The sequence below is a fragment of the Ipomoea nil genome, unplaced genomic scaffold, assembly GCF_001879475.1.
Source record: "Ipomoea nil cultivar Tokyo-kokei standard unplaced genomic scaffold, Asagao_1.1 scaffold2761, whole genome shotgun sequence".
NCBI lineage: Eukaryota > Viridiplantae > Streptophyta > Magnoliopsida > Solanales > Convolvulaceae > Ipomoea > Ipomoea nil.
In genome coordinates this window covers 298,441-314,595 of record NW_017619189.1, presented here as the reverse complement: position 1 = coordinate 314,595, position 16,155 = coordinate 298,441, and the positions used below count along the sequence as shown (strand labels likewise).

At 35.2% G+C, this 16,155-nt stretch overlaps 2 protein-coding genes across 2 annotated transcripts; one reads left to right on the top strand and one right to left on the bottom strand.

Annotated features, from left to right (window-relative positions):
• Positions 1–218: 218 nt before the first annotated feature.
• On the bottom strand, positions 219–2,784 carry LOC109157010. Its single transcript, XM_019304896.1, has 4 exons — positions 2,166–2,784; positions 1,752–2,036; positions 354–1,641; positions 219–246 (listed from the first exon to the last, which is right to left on the bottom strand). Exons 1-4 carry the CDS (start codon positions 2,782–2,784, stop codon positions 219–221), a joined length of 2,220 nt encoding a protein of 739 aa, XP_019160441.1.
• A 9,772-nt stretch (positions 2,785–12,556) lies between these two features.
• LOC109157009 (cytochrome P450 76C4-like) lies at positions 12,557–14,320 on the top strand. The gene is made up of 2 exons (XM_019304895.1): positions 12,557–13,483; positions 13,661–14,320. The coding sequence occupies exons 1-2, from the start codon at positions 12,557–12,559 to the stop codon at positions 14,285–14,287; spliced, it is 1,554 nt and encodes a 517-aa protein (XP_019160440.1). The 3' UTR covers positions 14,288–14,320.
• Positions 14,321–16,155: the final 1,835 nt, after the last annotated feature.

Sequence of the window (16,155 nt, the reverse complement as noted above, 5' to 3'; positions counted from 1 at the left end):
CTTTATAAACAACATTAGTGGTGGTAGTACATGTCTCTTTTAATTCGTCACAAATCAAAATTTTTAGACCTCGTGGATTGCTAACTCTTGATATAGCAACATACAATTGACCATGAACAAACACTGATTTTTTAAGTAGCAATCCTACATGAGATAGTGTTTGTCCTTGACTTTTATTAATGGTCATTGCATAAGAAAGCGTCAAAGGGAATTGTCTTCTAATGAATTTGAATGGCAATCTTGGATCTGAAGGAGTCATATTCAACCTCGGTATTAACACTCTAGTGCCAGCATGTTTACCTGACATTATTTTTCCTTCCACAACATGTTCTGATAGTTTGGTCACCACTAACCTAGTACCATTGCATAAACCGAGTGAGTGATCTATATTTCTCAACAACATCACCGGTGATCCAATTTTTAACGTCAATGCGTGATTAGGAATACCAGATGCGCGCAGTCCATTCAAGAATTCCAGTGTGTGGACATCTGCAAGAATCCCATTGCTCGTTTCCGTACGGCAGACAGAATCGTAACTGAAGAATGTCTTGCTTTCTGCCGTATGCATGTCACTCATGTAGTCATTAATTGAATTAACAACATCAAGTGTAGGAGCCAAGATTGCCTGATTTTCAATAAAGCTGGTATCATGATCTCCCTCCTTAAACATTGGAAATGTGTTGTCTACAATTGTGGCAATCGGATCACCCGTTGATTGCAATAACAAATTTTGTGGAATATCAATTTCTGGACAATCTTCATTAGCACACCCAACAGTTCCATCGCCAATTGAAGCAATCCATCTAGCAAACTGCTCAACTTCTTGTTGTTCAATACCATGTTCCATATTACTCAATCTTAAATTTTTTGTCAACTTTAAAACTCTACAACTGTTCCAAAGGTATGAGGAATTTATAGATGCACCAACAATGTCCTGTCGTGTACCTTTTGGGACAACTGGTAAAATTTGCCTAAAATCTCCACCTAGAACAACTGTTTTACCACCAAACGTATTTGATGCACTGGTGTGGTTTGAAAACCGTAATAAGTCCCTCATTGTCCTATCCAATGCTTCAAAACAGTGTTTGTGCATCATGGGTGCTTCATCCCATATTATGAGTTTTGCCCTAACAATTAACTCCGCAAGGTCGCTACCTGGAGTTATGTTGCACGTGGAGTCCTCGTTAATATTTATTGGTATTGCAAACCTTGAGTGTGCAGTTCGTCCACCTGGAAGAAGCAGAGAAGCTATACCGCTTGATGCGACATTTAAAACTACATCACCATTTGACCGCAAAGTCGCAGATAAAGCTCTCCATAAAAAAGTCTTACCAGTTCCACCGTAACCATAGACAAAAAACAAACCACCAGCGTTTGAGGCAACATCACCAATTATTGTTTCATAAACAGACCTTTGTTCATCAGTAAATTTCATGGTCAAGTTATATGCCTCATTTGCAAGCTCTTCCCGATTATAAGATAATTCCTCAAACAACAAACGGTTAACAGATAACCGAGAATTATCTAAAGCTGGAATTGGCATTGGAGGAAATTCCTTTAAAGACTTATTGTGTATTTGCAACAACTTTTCAATCTCAAGAAGACCAAAATTTTTCTTCTCATCATCTGTCAGTATAAGATCTGTATTCCAAAAGATAATAAAAGGTTACGTTAATTAAAAGTATACCTTTTATTAGAAAAATTAATATAAACAACTATAACCTAAGGAATTGTTAATATGTTAACAGTACCTGGTTGAGAAAGTACCCTACGGAGAGTGATTTGTGCGTCCTCAGCTAGGTAAACCCACACCTCATTCCATACATTTTCTGGTCTATTCAATGAATTGAACATCAACAATGTCACAAAAAGTTTTCTCATGGGATGCGCGGATGACCACTGACTGGCCTCTTTTATGGCATCAATGTATTCTTTATCATCATCTAACAACCCCCGTGCATAACATGCATCTCTAAAAGTGACATACTCTACCCCATTAAATGAACGGATATCTTTAAAACTCATAGGTCCACGAACTATATTAAGAAGACACCTCAAATAATATAATTCGCCAGTTCCCGGCGGAACGTAAAAGATACGACTAATTGAAAAGCCTTTTTTTCTTGGATGCCATTGCCATATGTCCTTTTTCCAAACAAACTTACTGGGCATCTCAATGTTTGTTAACAACCTTGCTTCTGCATATTTTTTGTTTGCTTCAAACCATTCATTGAACATACTTTGACCAACAGTATGTCTACGGAGCACATCTTCAATCGCATCATCATCGGCAAAAACAACTGTTTCACAATCTGGAAGATGAAAGCTTAATCTCTCAACTGCAGGTGTTCTAAATTGCACATCAAAGCTAAAGAGACGCCATGTAGCCTCACATGAAGATACGTATCGACAATCATAGTACATATTTATCTCATCTATGACTTCATTACCACAATTGTCAATCGTACTTTTATAAAATTCGGCTGTTACACGGTCATTTCCTTTATTCACATACTTGAACAAATATTTGATAGATCTTGATTGATTACACCACTCAACATTTAGCTGTGCCCTGTATTTAAGAAGCAAGTACCTATTATGCGGTACCACATATCTATTATCCAAGTGAATTCCATTCTTGTTAATTGTCATGCCATCATCACGACGCCTATAAATTGGATAACCATCTTGATCGAAACTTGAAAATTCACTAAATTTTTTTGGAAAGTGCTTTGAACACTTCCCGTTCACCATGCACGGTGACTGCCTCCACCATGTCCACATTGATGCGGCCCAACATATGAAGATCCATTAAGAGTACTAATTGGGCCAATCACAAGGCCCAAGTCCAAACAATTAAGGCAACTCTTCATTTGTGATGTTCAAAGATGGTGGAAATCCAAGTCAAGCCCATTTGCAAAATATGAAGAAGAACTCAAGGCTTTTTTATAATTGTTTAAGTGCTAATTTTGGTGATTAAATTAGGCCCAAATCAGCCCTATTATTTTTGGTCATCATTAATTTAAATTGTTTGGAATTAAAGAGAAAACACTAGTTGTATTTAGAAAGGATTCCTTAAATCCTTTTCTAAATAAAATTCTATTTACTTGTTTTCTAGATTAGGTTTAGGACTCTTTTTTCCATTGTATTTAGAATTATAATGCTGCCCCTATACCTATAAATAGGGCACATCCATATCAGTTTCAGGGAGGCTTCAATTCAATAAAATTCTTAAGTTTTTCTTTACACTTGTGTAAGAAACCTTATGGCTAATTGTGGACTCAATTAGTGGCTAGTCGTGGACTCGACTAGCAAATTGATTCGTGGACTCGAATCAATCTTCCTTTCTTCAACCTTAGATTTATGTTCGTGGACTCGTTCTTGAATCGAAGGAAACTAGATCCGACTCTAGTTGATTGAAAATTGCATCATCGAGGTACTTGAAGCTACAACGGGATTCTTCCAAGTCTTTGAGGATTCGAGACAAGAGGTTTCTCGTGAGGTCTAAGGTATTTTGATCCATCTCTATCTTTAGTTTTGAGAGCATTCTTGGGACAATATTCCATCTTATTTGAACCTTGGACTAGGTTCATATCAATTTGGTATTCAGAGCCTAGGTTTATCTCATTATCATTAGAAATTTGGTTTCTTTGGTTCCCTAGGTTTATCTCGTTCTTATCTTACATACTACCTTTATTCGTGTCTTATTCATTAAAAACCCCCAAAAAAAATTTTCCTTTGCATTCTTGATTATGTTCTTGAATCTTGATACATGTTCTCCAGTTTCTTGAAAAACAATCTCGAAAGAGTTTTCCCTTTTTCCCGTCCAATATCAACGATACTTCACACCTCCTAAGCACCATATTACCCCAAATTCAGTAAAGAAAACAACTCCATCTCACCCTTACCTATATCCAAAGCGCATGTACGCGCAATCACGTTGCAATTACACCCTGTCCAGATTTCCGTGTTCTGTGACCAGTTTCAAAGAATTACCTATATCTCGAGATCCACTGGTTAGTTTTATTTGAAATTTTGATATGTTTTACATATCTTCTGGGGCGTTCTATTGATATATTATACACTTGCTAATTCCTTACGGTCATTGAGATATTGATCTTCGAAATAAGGGCAGCGTTTCTGTTTTTTTCTGGGTGATTCTTGAAATTCTTGGTTCTGTTTTGAAGGGGTTGTGTGGATCCTCTTGGTCCAAAATTTTTGTTGATATTTACAGTAGTTATTTGGAGGTTATTTATCAAAAAAATCAAAAAAAAAATCAAGAAAGTTGAAAAAAAAAAGAAGAAGAAGAATAAGGTTGGGGAAAGAATAAGGGTGGTAGGAGAATCTTGGAGGGAAAAGGAAAGGGAAAAGTATAAGGTTGGAAGGAGTTCTTGATAGATTCCTACTTTGTTGTGGTATACTTGAACCCCTCTTACATTTTATTTGTCTCTATCTGTTGATATTGGTCTTGCATATCTTTCTGCCATACTTCCTTCTTTGGTTTCCTTTTTCTTTCAAATCTTATTTAGTTTCTTTGCTCGTATTGTCCTTTTTTCTTTGCTTCTTGCTCTCAATTTTATTACCTACCTCACGATACATCCTTACTCTCAAAGGCTTGTGAAGTTTTCCAAGGTACGCTTTTCTTGAACTTTGAGGTTGAATCCATATCAACTTGAGTTCCGGACTAGAAACTTTCCTTTTTGGAAAAAGGCTTGTGAGAGTATTTGCCACCTGGAGTGATACACGAGTGGAGTGTGTGTTTGTAAGAGTGTGTAGTGAACCCCCAGAGCTATATGATCCATCTCTTACCCGTGAGCTGAGAATAGTGAGGGAGCAAGCCAACTTTGTGGTTTCACTAACATGAATACTCACATATCTTCTTGTTTTTAGATTTTGTTTCTTATCTACAGATGGCTGAAGAGGTTCCAAACACACGTAAGAGATTAGAACAAAAAATAGACAGGTTACTCAAATGAGTGACTAGTTTGGAGCAACACTCACAGCAAGTGCAACCACCACACAATGATGAGCGGCACCTGCCATCAGCAAGAAGAGTGGATCCTAGATGTCAAAGGATCCAGCAGCGTAATGCGGAGTTAGGAAACATTAAACTTGAAATTCCTAACGTCACTGGTGAGAAAGGACCTACCGAATACATAGAATGGGAGAATGCTGTTGAAACTCTTTTTTATTTAAAGCACTATTCTAATCTTACAAAAATTAGGCTAGTTGCTACATCCTTTAAGGGGTATGCATTGTCTTGGTGGCGAAAAAGAAATAGAGACAGAGTTGCTAATTTTATTCCTATGAATCTTGGGTTCAAGTGAGGGAAGATATGCGTCTAACCTTTCGTCCTAAATCATTTTTGTATGTTCTTGAAAGAAAATTGCAGAGAACGGTGCAAGGAACAAAGTCAGTTGATGAGTACCACCAAACTATAAATATTTTGCTTAAACAGAGAGACATACATGAAGAAGAGATAAAAACTGTTGCTCGTTTCGTACATGGATTGAACTTAGAAATTCGATGTGGAATGAGTTTTCAGAGATATGACACCCTTTATGATGCCTTGTATACTGCACGTGAATCTGAGGCAAAAATCAAAGAGATGAAAAGGTACAAGTCCAACAATGGTGCATCAGGATGGAACAACACTTGTTCCACCCCTCAAAGGCATGATGAACATCCTCCTCCAAGAGATGATTCACAAGACAAAGGTAAGGAAAAAGTAAGTGAGGCGTCAACATTATAAAGAATTGATTTGTTATAGATGTAATGGGGGAGGCCACATAGCTCGTGATTGCCCTATCAAGAGGGTAGTTAAGATAACAACACAATCTGAAAATTTTACTTCTTGTCTTGAATATAAATCTGAGGAAGAGGTTTGTGACCATTTTGAAACCCCCAATGAACATGTTGAGGGGGAACCATTTATACCTTTAAAATCTGATTCTAAGTATGCTGATAGTGAGTCTAGTCATACTGTTGTTGTTAAGGAGGTTTTGAATGTTCACCCTTTAAAAGAAGATGAGTCTCAAAGAGAAAATATATTTTTTGCTAAAGGTTCAATTAAAAGGAATGCTTGTACTGTGGTAATAGATTCTGGAAGTTGCACAAATGTGGCTAGTGCAGCTATGGTTAAATTTGTTCAGCTACCTTTGTTTGATCACCCAACTCCCTATCGTTTTCAATGGTTAACTCATGCAGGAGAAGCTAGAATAACCAATTAGGCTCTTATTCCTTTATCTATTAACAGTTACTCTGATAAAATCTTGTGTGATAATATTCGAATGCAGGCTGCTCATATCTTGTTAGGTAGACCATGGCAATTTGACAGAAAAATAAGTTCTTATGGAATGAGGAACACTTGTGTGTTTCACATGAATGGAGTTACATATGTCTTTCCTTGTTTGTATCCTGAACAAGTAGAAGAAATTCAATTGACATTGATGCAAGCTCTCAAACTAGCCTCAATGAAAGTAGAAATCAAAGAGAGAAAAGTGGAACCTCCATGTTTAGAATTGGAGTCACCACTCCAGTCCTCTAACTTAGATTGTAGCCAAACAAAGGAACCGCTATCAGTGGTACAGTGGAAAGAACCAGCCAGAGCTATCAAAGTGCAGCCTCGCTTGCTAACAAAAAAGGATAATAAGCAAGAGAAAAGAAGGGGAGTAACTATTTACTCACTTTTATTTCAAAAGCATGCATTAAAATTCTCTAGATTTGTTTGCCATGTTTCTATTAATGACCTACTTGCTAGATGTGTTAGAAATTTGTTTGCCTCCATACATCCAAGATTCCTTAATTTTGATTTTACTAAAACTTTATTTGATAGAGATAAGGAATCACTTGGAAGTTATAAGGCACTTTTGAAAACTTCTTATGGCAAATACTACTTGCACAAGGGGTTTTGGTTCAAAATCAATGGGATTGGCACTTTTTGCTTTGTTTTGGACAATGATTTAATTGTTGATTCACATAAGGGACATTTTGATTTTCCAAAGACTGATGATGTTTTGCATGGATATTTTCATTGGCCAAAGAAGAAAAAAGATGTAGAATCTTATGTTCAGAATTGTGCTACTTACCACCATAATACATCTAAATCATTAATTGATATTTCCATGAATTTTCTGTTTGATTTTACCTTAAGCTCTAGGAGGAAAGATTTTATGCTTGTTGACAATTCAAACAAGATGCATAAATTTAATGTCTCATTTTGTTGAATTATTACCATCCAGAATGTTTAAATTCCCTGATGTGTCATTAGACTTAATTGCCTTACTTGTTGATTGTAGGATGATGATTGGAGCGACTCGTGTCAAGCATCCCAAGAAAAAGTTCCATGAGCGTGATAAAACAGAAAGTGAGCTTGCTACTTTGTCTTTCACTGAAGATTTGGATTCGAGGACGAATCCTTTTCAAGAATGGGAGAATAATAGGAACCAGTACACATGGAATCCAGTAAGGGTAAATAGTGGGCTCATCACAAGGCCCATAACTACGACCTTAAAACATCATTGGTGGAAGAAACAACAAAGACCAATAATAAGTCCATTCGATAGAGGAAAATATTATAGTGGTCAATTTCAAGTGATATCATGGATCGAAGACAATGCTTACAAGATTCGAGGTCGAATCATTTTCAAGAAGGGGAGGATGATGCGGCCCAACATATGAAGATCCATTAAGAGTACTAATTGGGCCAATCACAAGGCCCAAGTCCAAACAATTAAGGCAACTCTTCATTGGTGATGTTCAAAGATGGTGGAAATCCAAGTCAAGCCCATTTGCAAAATATGAAGAAGAACTCAAGGCTTTCTTATAATTGTTTAAGTGCTGATTTTGGTGATTAAATTAGGCCCAAATCAGCCCTATTATTTTTGGTCATCATTAATTTAAATTGTTTGGAATTAAAGAGAAAACACTAGTTGTATTTAGAAAGGATTCCTTAAATCCTTTTCTAAATAAAATTCTATTTACTTGTTTTCTAGATTAGGTTTAGGACTCTTTTTTCCATTGTATTTAGAATTATAATGTTGCCCCTATACCTATAAATAGGGCACATCCATATCAGTTTCAGGGAGGCTTCAATTCAATAAAATTCTTAAGTTTTTCTTTACACTTGTGTAAGAAACCTTATGGCTAATTGTGGACTCAATTAGTGGCTAGTCGTGGACTCGACTAGCAAATTGATTCGTGGACTCGAATCAATCTTCCTTTCTTCAACCTTTGATTTAGGTTCGTGGACTCGTTCTTGAATCGAAGGAAACTAGATCCGACTCTAGTTGATTGAAGATTGCATCATCGAGGTACTTGAAGCTACAACGGGATTCTTCCAAGTCTTTGAGGATTCGAGACAAAGGGTTTCTCGTGAGGTTTAAGGTATTTTGATCCATCACTATTTTTGCATTGAGAGTAATCTTGGGACAATACTCCATCTTATTTGAATCTTGGATTAGATTCATATCACACATGGTCCATGCAAGATGAATTCTTCAACTGCATTAAAGTACTCCTGGTCAACCGTTCTGTCCGGGATCTCTGCTGAAATAACAGAGTCCATGAATTGGATGGAGTTACTTTGATTTGAGATTGCTAAAAAAAGCAAGATATGTGCATGCGGAAGTCCTCGCTTTTGAAATTCAATAGTGTATATAACTGCAATGAGCCATAATAATCAAATTGTTAACCAAAGAGTGCATAACACAAAAAAAAATCAAAAAGAAAAATTAAATAAAATGATAATAACACATATAGTATATATAATTGTACCAGCACGTTAGAACATGTTAGAACATTCAATCTGATTTGATTTGTTCTCAAAAAAAAATCTGATTTGATTTAGTTAGATTTAATGAGTACAAACATGTTTTTTAAAGAAGCAAAATTTCTATTAATTTTCTGGTAGTGAGCAGTTTTCATACAGTGAATGCATAGGTATTGTAACTTTTTCATGTTTAGGCAGATATAAGAACTACAAATGAAGATTATGCAGTTTACTAAGATAAGTATACATTTCCAGCAAATTAAATACTCACTACGAAAGTAGGTTGGACTAACCTTTATCACTTGAATTGATTTTCCTCTTCTTGCCAATGGTAGTGGAAGATGTTAATTTCTTCATGGCTACTAAGCTTCTTGCAGTCCAGAAACCGTTTAGATTTCACCCAGAAATTTCGATTTAAATGTGTTCTGAACATATCTTATATGAGAGGTTGCTTTGAGAATGGTTAATGAACCATAAATAATGTAGACTGAAGATGTATTCCTGGGAATACTAAAAGTTTTTTATTGAAGAATTGAAGAATGAGATTTGATTTCATTGGACGCTTGGGCGGCATCATTTAATGTAATCTAAATTATTAATCTGAAATCTGATTTCATTGGGCAGCTACATTTAAGCTAATGTAATTTATTATTATATTTATTATATATATCAAAACGTCATCACTTTGATTAGGCGGGAATTGGAGCCAATTTTTGTGGCCATTTGGATTTGGCTTTATTATATATAAGATAAGATAAGATAATAATAATAATAATAATAATAATAATAATATTATTATTATTATTATTATTATTATTATTATTATTATAACAAAATTGCTCACAAAGTTTTTGTTTTACTATTTGGTTAGGCGTGAAGCATAATTGAGTCGTGTATAACGATTTTGATGACCATAGAATTTATTTGGCGGAGCTTATGATAGAGTAATGGGTCAAGCAATTGACCCGAACCGCCAACAAATACATGACCCGGTTACAACTAAAAGAGCAACAGGCAGAAGTACAACGGGCAGGATTATTACTGCGGATCATTTACTGCGCCCATTGAAGAAGAGAAATAAAGGCTTAGGCTCCCCATTATTCTTCCAAAAGCTAAGGTTGAACCCCAACTCTAAGGACCCCCCCTACACTCCGACCTGACAGAGCATTTGGGAGGGTAAGCTCCCCATTATGATATAACTGTTAGGGGACTTAGTATAAGTAATAGCTCTCCTAGCTTAGCAAGACACGTTGAATTCTGTACTGAAAACTATAGCAATACACTTATCTTTACTAACACATAATAATAATAATATTATCCGGTAACATATTTACCGTCAGCTTATTTAGGAGCTTATAACTTATTTTAAGAAATTAATAAGTTATAAACTCTATTTGGTAATGTTCCCAAAATAAACTCGTAGCTTAAAATAACACCTTACTTTGGAACGCTACCTACGTTTCAAAATAAACTAGTAGCTTCCTAACTTCTTTTTTTTTTTCATCTTTGTCCTTATTATTTTAAAGAAATGACATTCTTTACCCTTCGTAATTAAAATCCTTTTCTGTTCTCCATTATCCGCAACTTTCAGTGCCATTATTATTATACAAATAATAGTAACTAATATTATATTCTTCATTTACTTAACATGTTAAATTATACGAATTACATGAATCTATTTATAAATTAATATGAATACAATAAATGTTTTCACATTTGGAGGGAAAAATTTTGGAAATTACATGAATCTATTTATACATTAATATGAATACAATTAATGTTTGAGGAAAAATTTTTGGGACAATTATTTTGCTTTAATATATATAGAGATAAAGATATATAGAGATACAGATAGAGATAGTATTATTATTATTATTATTATTATTATTATTATTATTATTATTATTATTATTAATATTAATATTATTATTATTATTATTATTATTATTATTATTATTATTATTAATAGTAATAGTAATTATTGTAATAATAATAGGATGGTTCCGTGTTTCTGTGTTGTTATTAAGGCTGATTTTACGTTTTGTATTAATGATTGATTTAATTTAAATAATTTAATTACAATTATTGAGTTTAATTTAGGATGATTTAATTTAGTTAAGAATAATTATTTATAATAATAAATATATAGGCTGATTTAAATTAAATAATTTAATTAGGGATGATCTAATTTAATTAAGATGATTTAATTTAATTAAGGATGATAATTTGTAATACTAATATATATATATATATATATATATATATATATATATATATATAAAGAGAGGGTGATTTAATTTAAATAATTTAATTTAATATAAATAAATACTATACTATAATAATAATAATAATAATAATAATAATAACAAACATTATATTCTTCTTTTGCTCAACATGTTAAATTACATTAATTTATTTACAAATTGGCTAATTTGTTATTATAGTACAGTATTATAGTATTATATTATTATTATTATTATCATTATTATTATTATAGTTAATAGTAATTATATCTTTATTATTATTATTGTAAATTACATGAATTACATGAATTTATTTATAAATTAATATGAATACAGTAAATGTTTTCACATTTGAAGGAAAAATTTTTGGAAAAATTATTTTATTTTAATATATATAGAGATAGAGATATTGTTGTGTTTTAAGTTATCACCTCTATAGTGACTATACTGGTTGGACTTAGAATTAGTTCCACAAAATTAAAAAAACCTAAGTATTTAAAAAAAAAAAAAAAAAACTTAATTATGCAGACAAACCATTTTGTCTCTGCAAAGATTACAAAGATATCTTTATCCATCCGTGCCATTGCCGTCTCCGAATCTACAAAGATATCTTTATCCATCCGCACCCACGTGTTGCTAACCCGTCCCCATCCTCAGCGGGGAATTGAAAATATTCCCCATCCCCATCCCCACGGGGAATTAGCCGGGGACGGGGATTCCCCATTCCCTGTCAACTCCTAGTCAAAATGTTAAATTTTTAATTTTTGTTAATAAAAAATTTAAAATCTAAGTCTTAGTTTCAAAACTAAAATACTAACTCTACAAATAAATAAATAAATAAAATACTAACAATATAGTATTTATATTTATATATGCAATGAAGTATATACAGTAGCAATACTGCAACTTATATAAACAGTAACAACATTAACTATATATATATATATTCATTACATATATAAATATATATAGTATTCTGTTAGTATTATATATATATATATATATATATATATATATATATATATATATATATATATATATATATATATATATATTATTCGGGGACCGGGCGGGGCGGGGAGGGGTATCCCTGTCCTTGTCCCTGTCCCCGTCCCCTACGGGGAATTACACATATTCCCCGTCCTCGTCCCCGATCTCCAAAAATTTTTCCCATCCCCATCGGGGACGGGGCACATTGCCATCCCTAATCTCTTTATGTGTATTTTGTTTTCAAGGCTTTTCATAAAAAATCTGGAAATGATAATTCAAAAGAAAAAGGAAAATGCTACATATACTCTCATTTCTTACTCCCAACTTTTATTCCCTCTCACAAATTGTTGATGTAGACATATTTCTTAGAACTTACATGATGAAAATAACCAATCTTTATTTGCCATGTCATGAAATATAAGTGATGGAGTAAAATTTAAAAGTACATGTAGTTGAACTCACGTAGAATTTTCAAAGAACAAGCATCTATATAAAGGATATAAACACTACACTCCAACACCTCACAAAAAGTTTAGTTTTCAACACTACTGAGATGGAAGCCTTATTAGCCCTTTTCACGTTCTCATCACTACTGCTTCTTTCAGCCTTGTGGTTTTATACAAAGTCGTCTATAAGCAAGAAAGCCCCGCCGCCGCCATTGCCACCGGGGCCGCGCGGCTTACCCGTGGTGGGATACTTGCCTTTTCTCCGCCCCAATTTACACCACCACTTCACAGACCTCGCCCAAAAGTACGGCCCCATCTTCAAGGTCCAACTTGGGAGGCGCCTTGTCGTGGTAGTCAACTCACCCTCCATTGCCAAAGAGGTGGTTCGCGACCACGACGCTATTTTCGCTAACCGCGACCGGCCCATAGCAGCGGTAGTCGGCACGTATGGCGGCCGCGATATCGCCTTCTCCCCAAACGGCACCTACTGGCGCGGCATCCGCAAGGTGTTTGTGCGGGAGATGCTGAGCAGCGACAACCTCCGAGCGTGCTACGGCCACCGGAGAGAAGAGGTTAGAAAGGCCGTTAGAAGTGTGAAATCGAGGATAGGTGAGCCCGTCAACATTAGGGTGTTGGCTTCTTCGACGGAAATGAATGTTGTAACGAGTATGATTATGGGAAGTACGTTGGGATCTGATGAAGAAAAGATTGATCAAATTGCAGGAGAGTTTAGGGAGATAATGGGGAAGCTTATTGCCTTGTTAGGTGAGCCTAATATCTCTGATTTGTTCCCCTGGCTTGCTAGATTGGATTTGCAGGGAGTACGAGCAAGGACGGAGGGTATCGTGAAGGTTGTGGACAATATTTTTGATCCCATCATTAAGGAAGGTGAAAGAATAGTTTCTGAGAAATCTGGTAGCACAACCAAGGATGACGAAAAAAAGGATTTTCTGCAGATCCTCTTAGAGCTGAAGAATGGTGATGACAACACTGGGATATCATTGGATTTCCAAGCAATCAAGGCCATGTTGCTGGTATATATGTTTTCCTCGTTTCATTATCGAACCAAATAAATCTTATCATCTTTACGTTTTGTCATTGCTATTTTTTTTTCTAGTTCTTCTCATCAAACGCTATTCCAATTTTAAAAGTCATTAGTTACTATTACATTTGCTTACTTTTAAACTCCTGTTTTTAAACTATATATATAGGATACTGTGATAGGCGGGACTGACACTACAGCAACAATGGTGGAATGGGTTATGACAGCATTACTTGATAATCCAAAAATAATGGAAAAGGTCCAAAAAGAATTAGAGGAAATTGTTGGAATGACAAGTATTGTTGAAGAGGTCCATCTACCAAAGCTCAAATATTTGGATGCTGTTGTAAAGGAGACATTTCGTTTATACCCAGCAGTGCCACTTCTAATCCCCAGGTGTTCAAGTCAAACTACACAAGTGGGTGGATACACAATCCCTAAGGATACAAAGGTCTTTGTAAACATGTATGCAATACAAAGAGACCCTAAACTCTGGGACAATCCTTCTCAGTTCAACCCTGAGAGGTTCCTTAACCAAACCTTTGGTTTAGACTATACTGGCAATGATTATAGGTTTTTGCCATTTGGATCGGGAAGGAGAATTTGTGCTGCAATTCCCTTGGCGGAGAAAATGCTAATTTATATTTTGGGTTCTCTATTGCACTCCTTTGACTGGCATCTTCCTGCAGGTGAAAAGATGGACTTATCCGATGGATTTGGGCTTGTCATGAAGAAAAATACTCCTCTGGTTGCTGTTCCAGCACCGAGGTTATCTAATTCCGAGCTTTATCAATAATTTCACAGAAATATGTCCTTTTGTAAATGACATATAGGTCTGCAAAAGTGTCATCATCATTATGTGTGTAACAAAAATAGCGTCGTCTATCTATACTTTGCCAGAATAAAAAATAAAAGATTTATAAGCAACAATTCATGTTGCTTATTGTACTTGTCATCCTTTATTTATAAGAGCATCCACATCAATTGGAGATAATGTGGGGAGAATGTAAGAGTGATTAGGAAAGAGAAAATGGGAGGGGAGAGAAAAAAAAGGAAAAAAAAAAAAGAAAAACTGAAATTTAAAATAAAAACAATAATATTTTAGTGGCTCTGACGCGCCTAGCGGGCGCGTGCAGTGCACGCGCCCGCTGGGCTGCTATTTTGGCCCTCACGCTGTGCGTGAGGGAGTGAAATTATTAAATGCATGGGACCCACTTTCTGCCATTCTCCCCACTCTTGCACGAGGGTCTCAACTTTCTCTTTCCTACCCTCCCTCACTTCCATGTCATCAAAGGTTGTACTATTCTCCCCACAATATGCATTGATGGTGATGCTCTAAGCTCGACTAGTTATCAAATCTTTACTATTTCAGATATCTTGTTGTCCTAAAGTTGTTAGTGTTTCAAATTAAACTTCTATTGTCTCAATACTCTTGTTGTTTAGTAACTGTTCATTGATTAAAGATTAATCCATATGCACTTGAGCATTTGCTGCGAGAAATTGTCCCTATTTTCCTTAGTCTTAGGTGATTAAACTCAAGCGGTATTAAACACCCCTAACTATCAAACAACATAAAACAAACGTTCATATTTAATTCGATAGTCGCATTAAAACAAAGAAAATTCAACAAAGCTAAATAACAATAACACAAGTGGTTATGTTTAATTTAGATTAATATTCTTCCTACGATTAAATTAACACTAAAGCCGTGATAAAACTAATCATAGTTGCTACTTAGAAATTAAAAGAAAATCAATTACAAGAATCACTTCCAAATCTATAGCTATAAATTAAATTGAATCAAATAATTAAACCAATAGGTCTCTAGCAATCAAATGAAACAATTAATCAAAACAAATAAAAGCACAGGAGAATATCAATTACTAAAATGAATATAAATTCAACATTAAGAATTAATTAAATCTCGCAGTACAAATGGATCCAAGGTTCATGTAATCTTGACCAAGTTAAAAGAATTAGCCTCACAGGGCCCCATGAACCAGAAAACTTATCACTCTGTAAAAATATAAAATAAAGAAGATAGTCTGATGCCTCCAACAAGAACAATTCACTACTATTTATACACTTCTAATCTCAACCAAAATCTCTTAAACTAAGGAGAACAATTAATCTGAAAAATTAATTTGCACCTCTCAAAATAGCCCCAAATAGCTGAAATTATCTCTACCATTCGATTTCCGGAATCCCTGCTGCAAAACCATGGGTCGTACAAAGTGAATTGGGAAGCCAGAAATTTGACACACCCGTACGTGCTGCGACCGTGTGGACATTCCAGTGTGTGACACATCTGTGACCCGGGTGTGTCACGGTACCTACGGTCGCTATGACCCGGGTGTGTCACCGCCATGTCATGATCGTGTCCCAATTCCAATAATGGACACAACTGCGACACACTCCCGACACACCCATGTTGCCGAACCCAGCCTCCCCTGGCCAATTCTGCTCTAGATTCAACTCCGATTGATCCTACCAAGCCTGGACGTCCTCAACGCACTCATCCAATGACCCTAAGGCACATGACTCGTGATTCCGCATATAACAAAGCTTTAATTGCCCTAAATGGAGGATCACAATGGATGAAGCATTTAATGCACTGTTGCACATGTAACAAAGCTTTAATTGCCCTAAAGCTTTGTACAACAG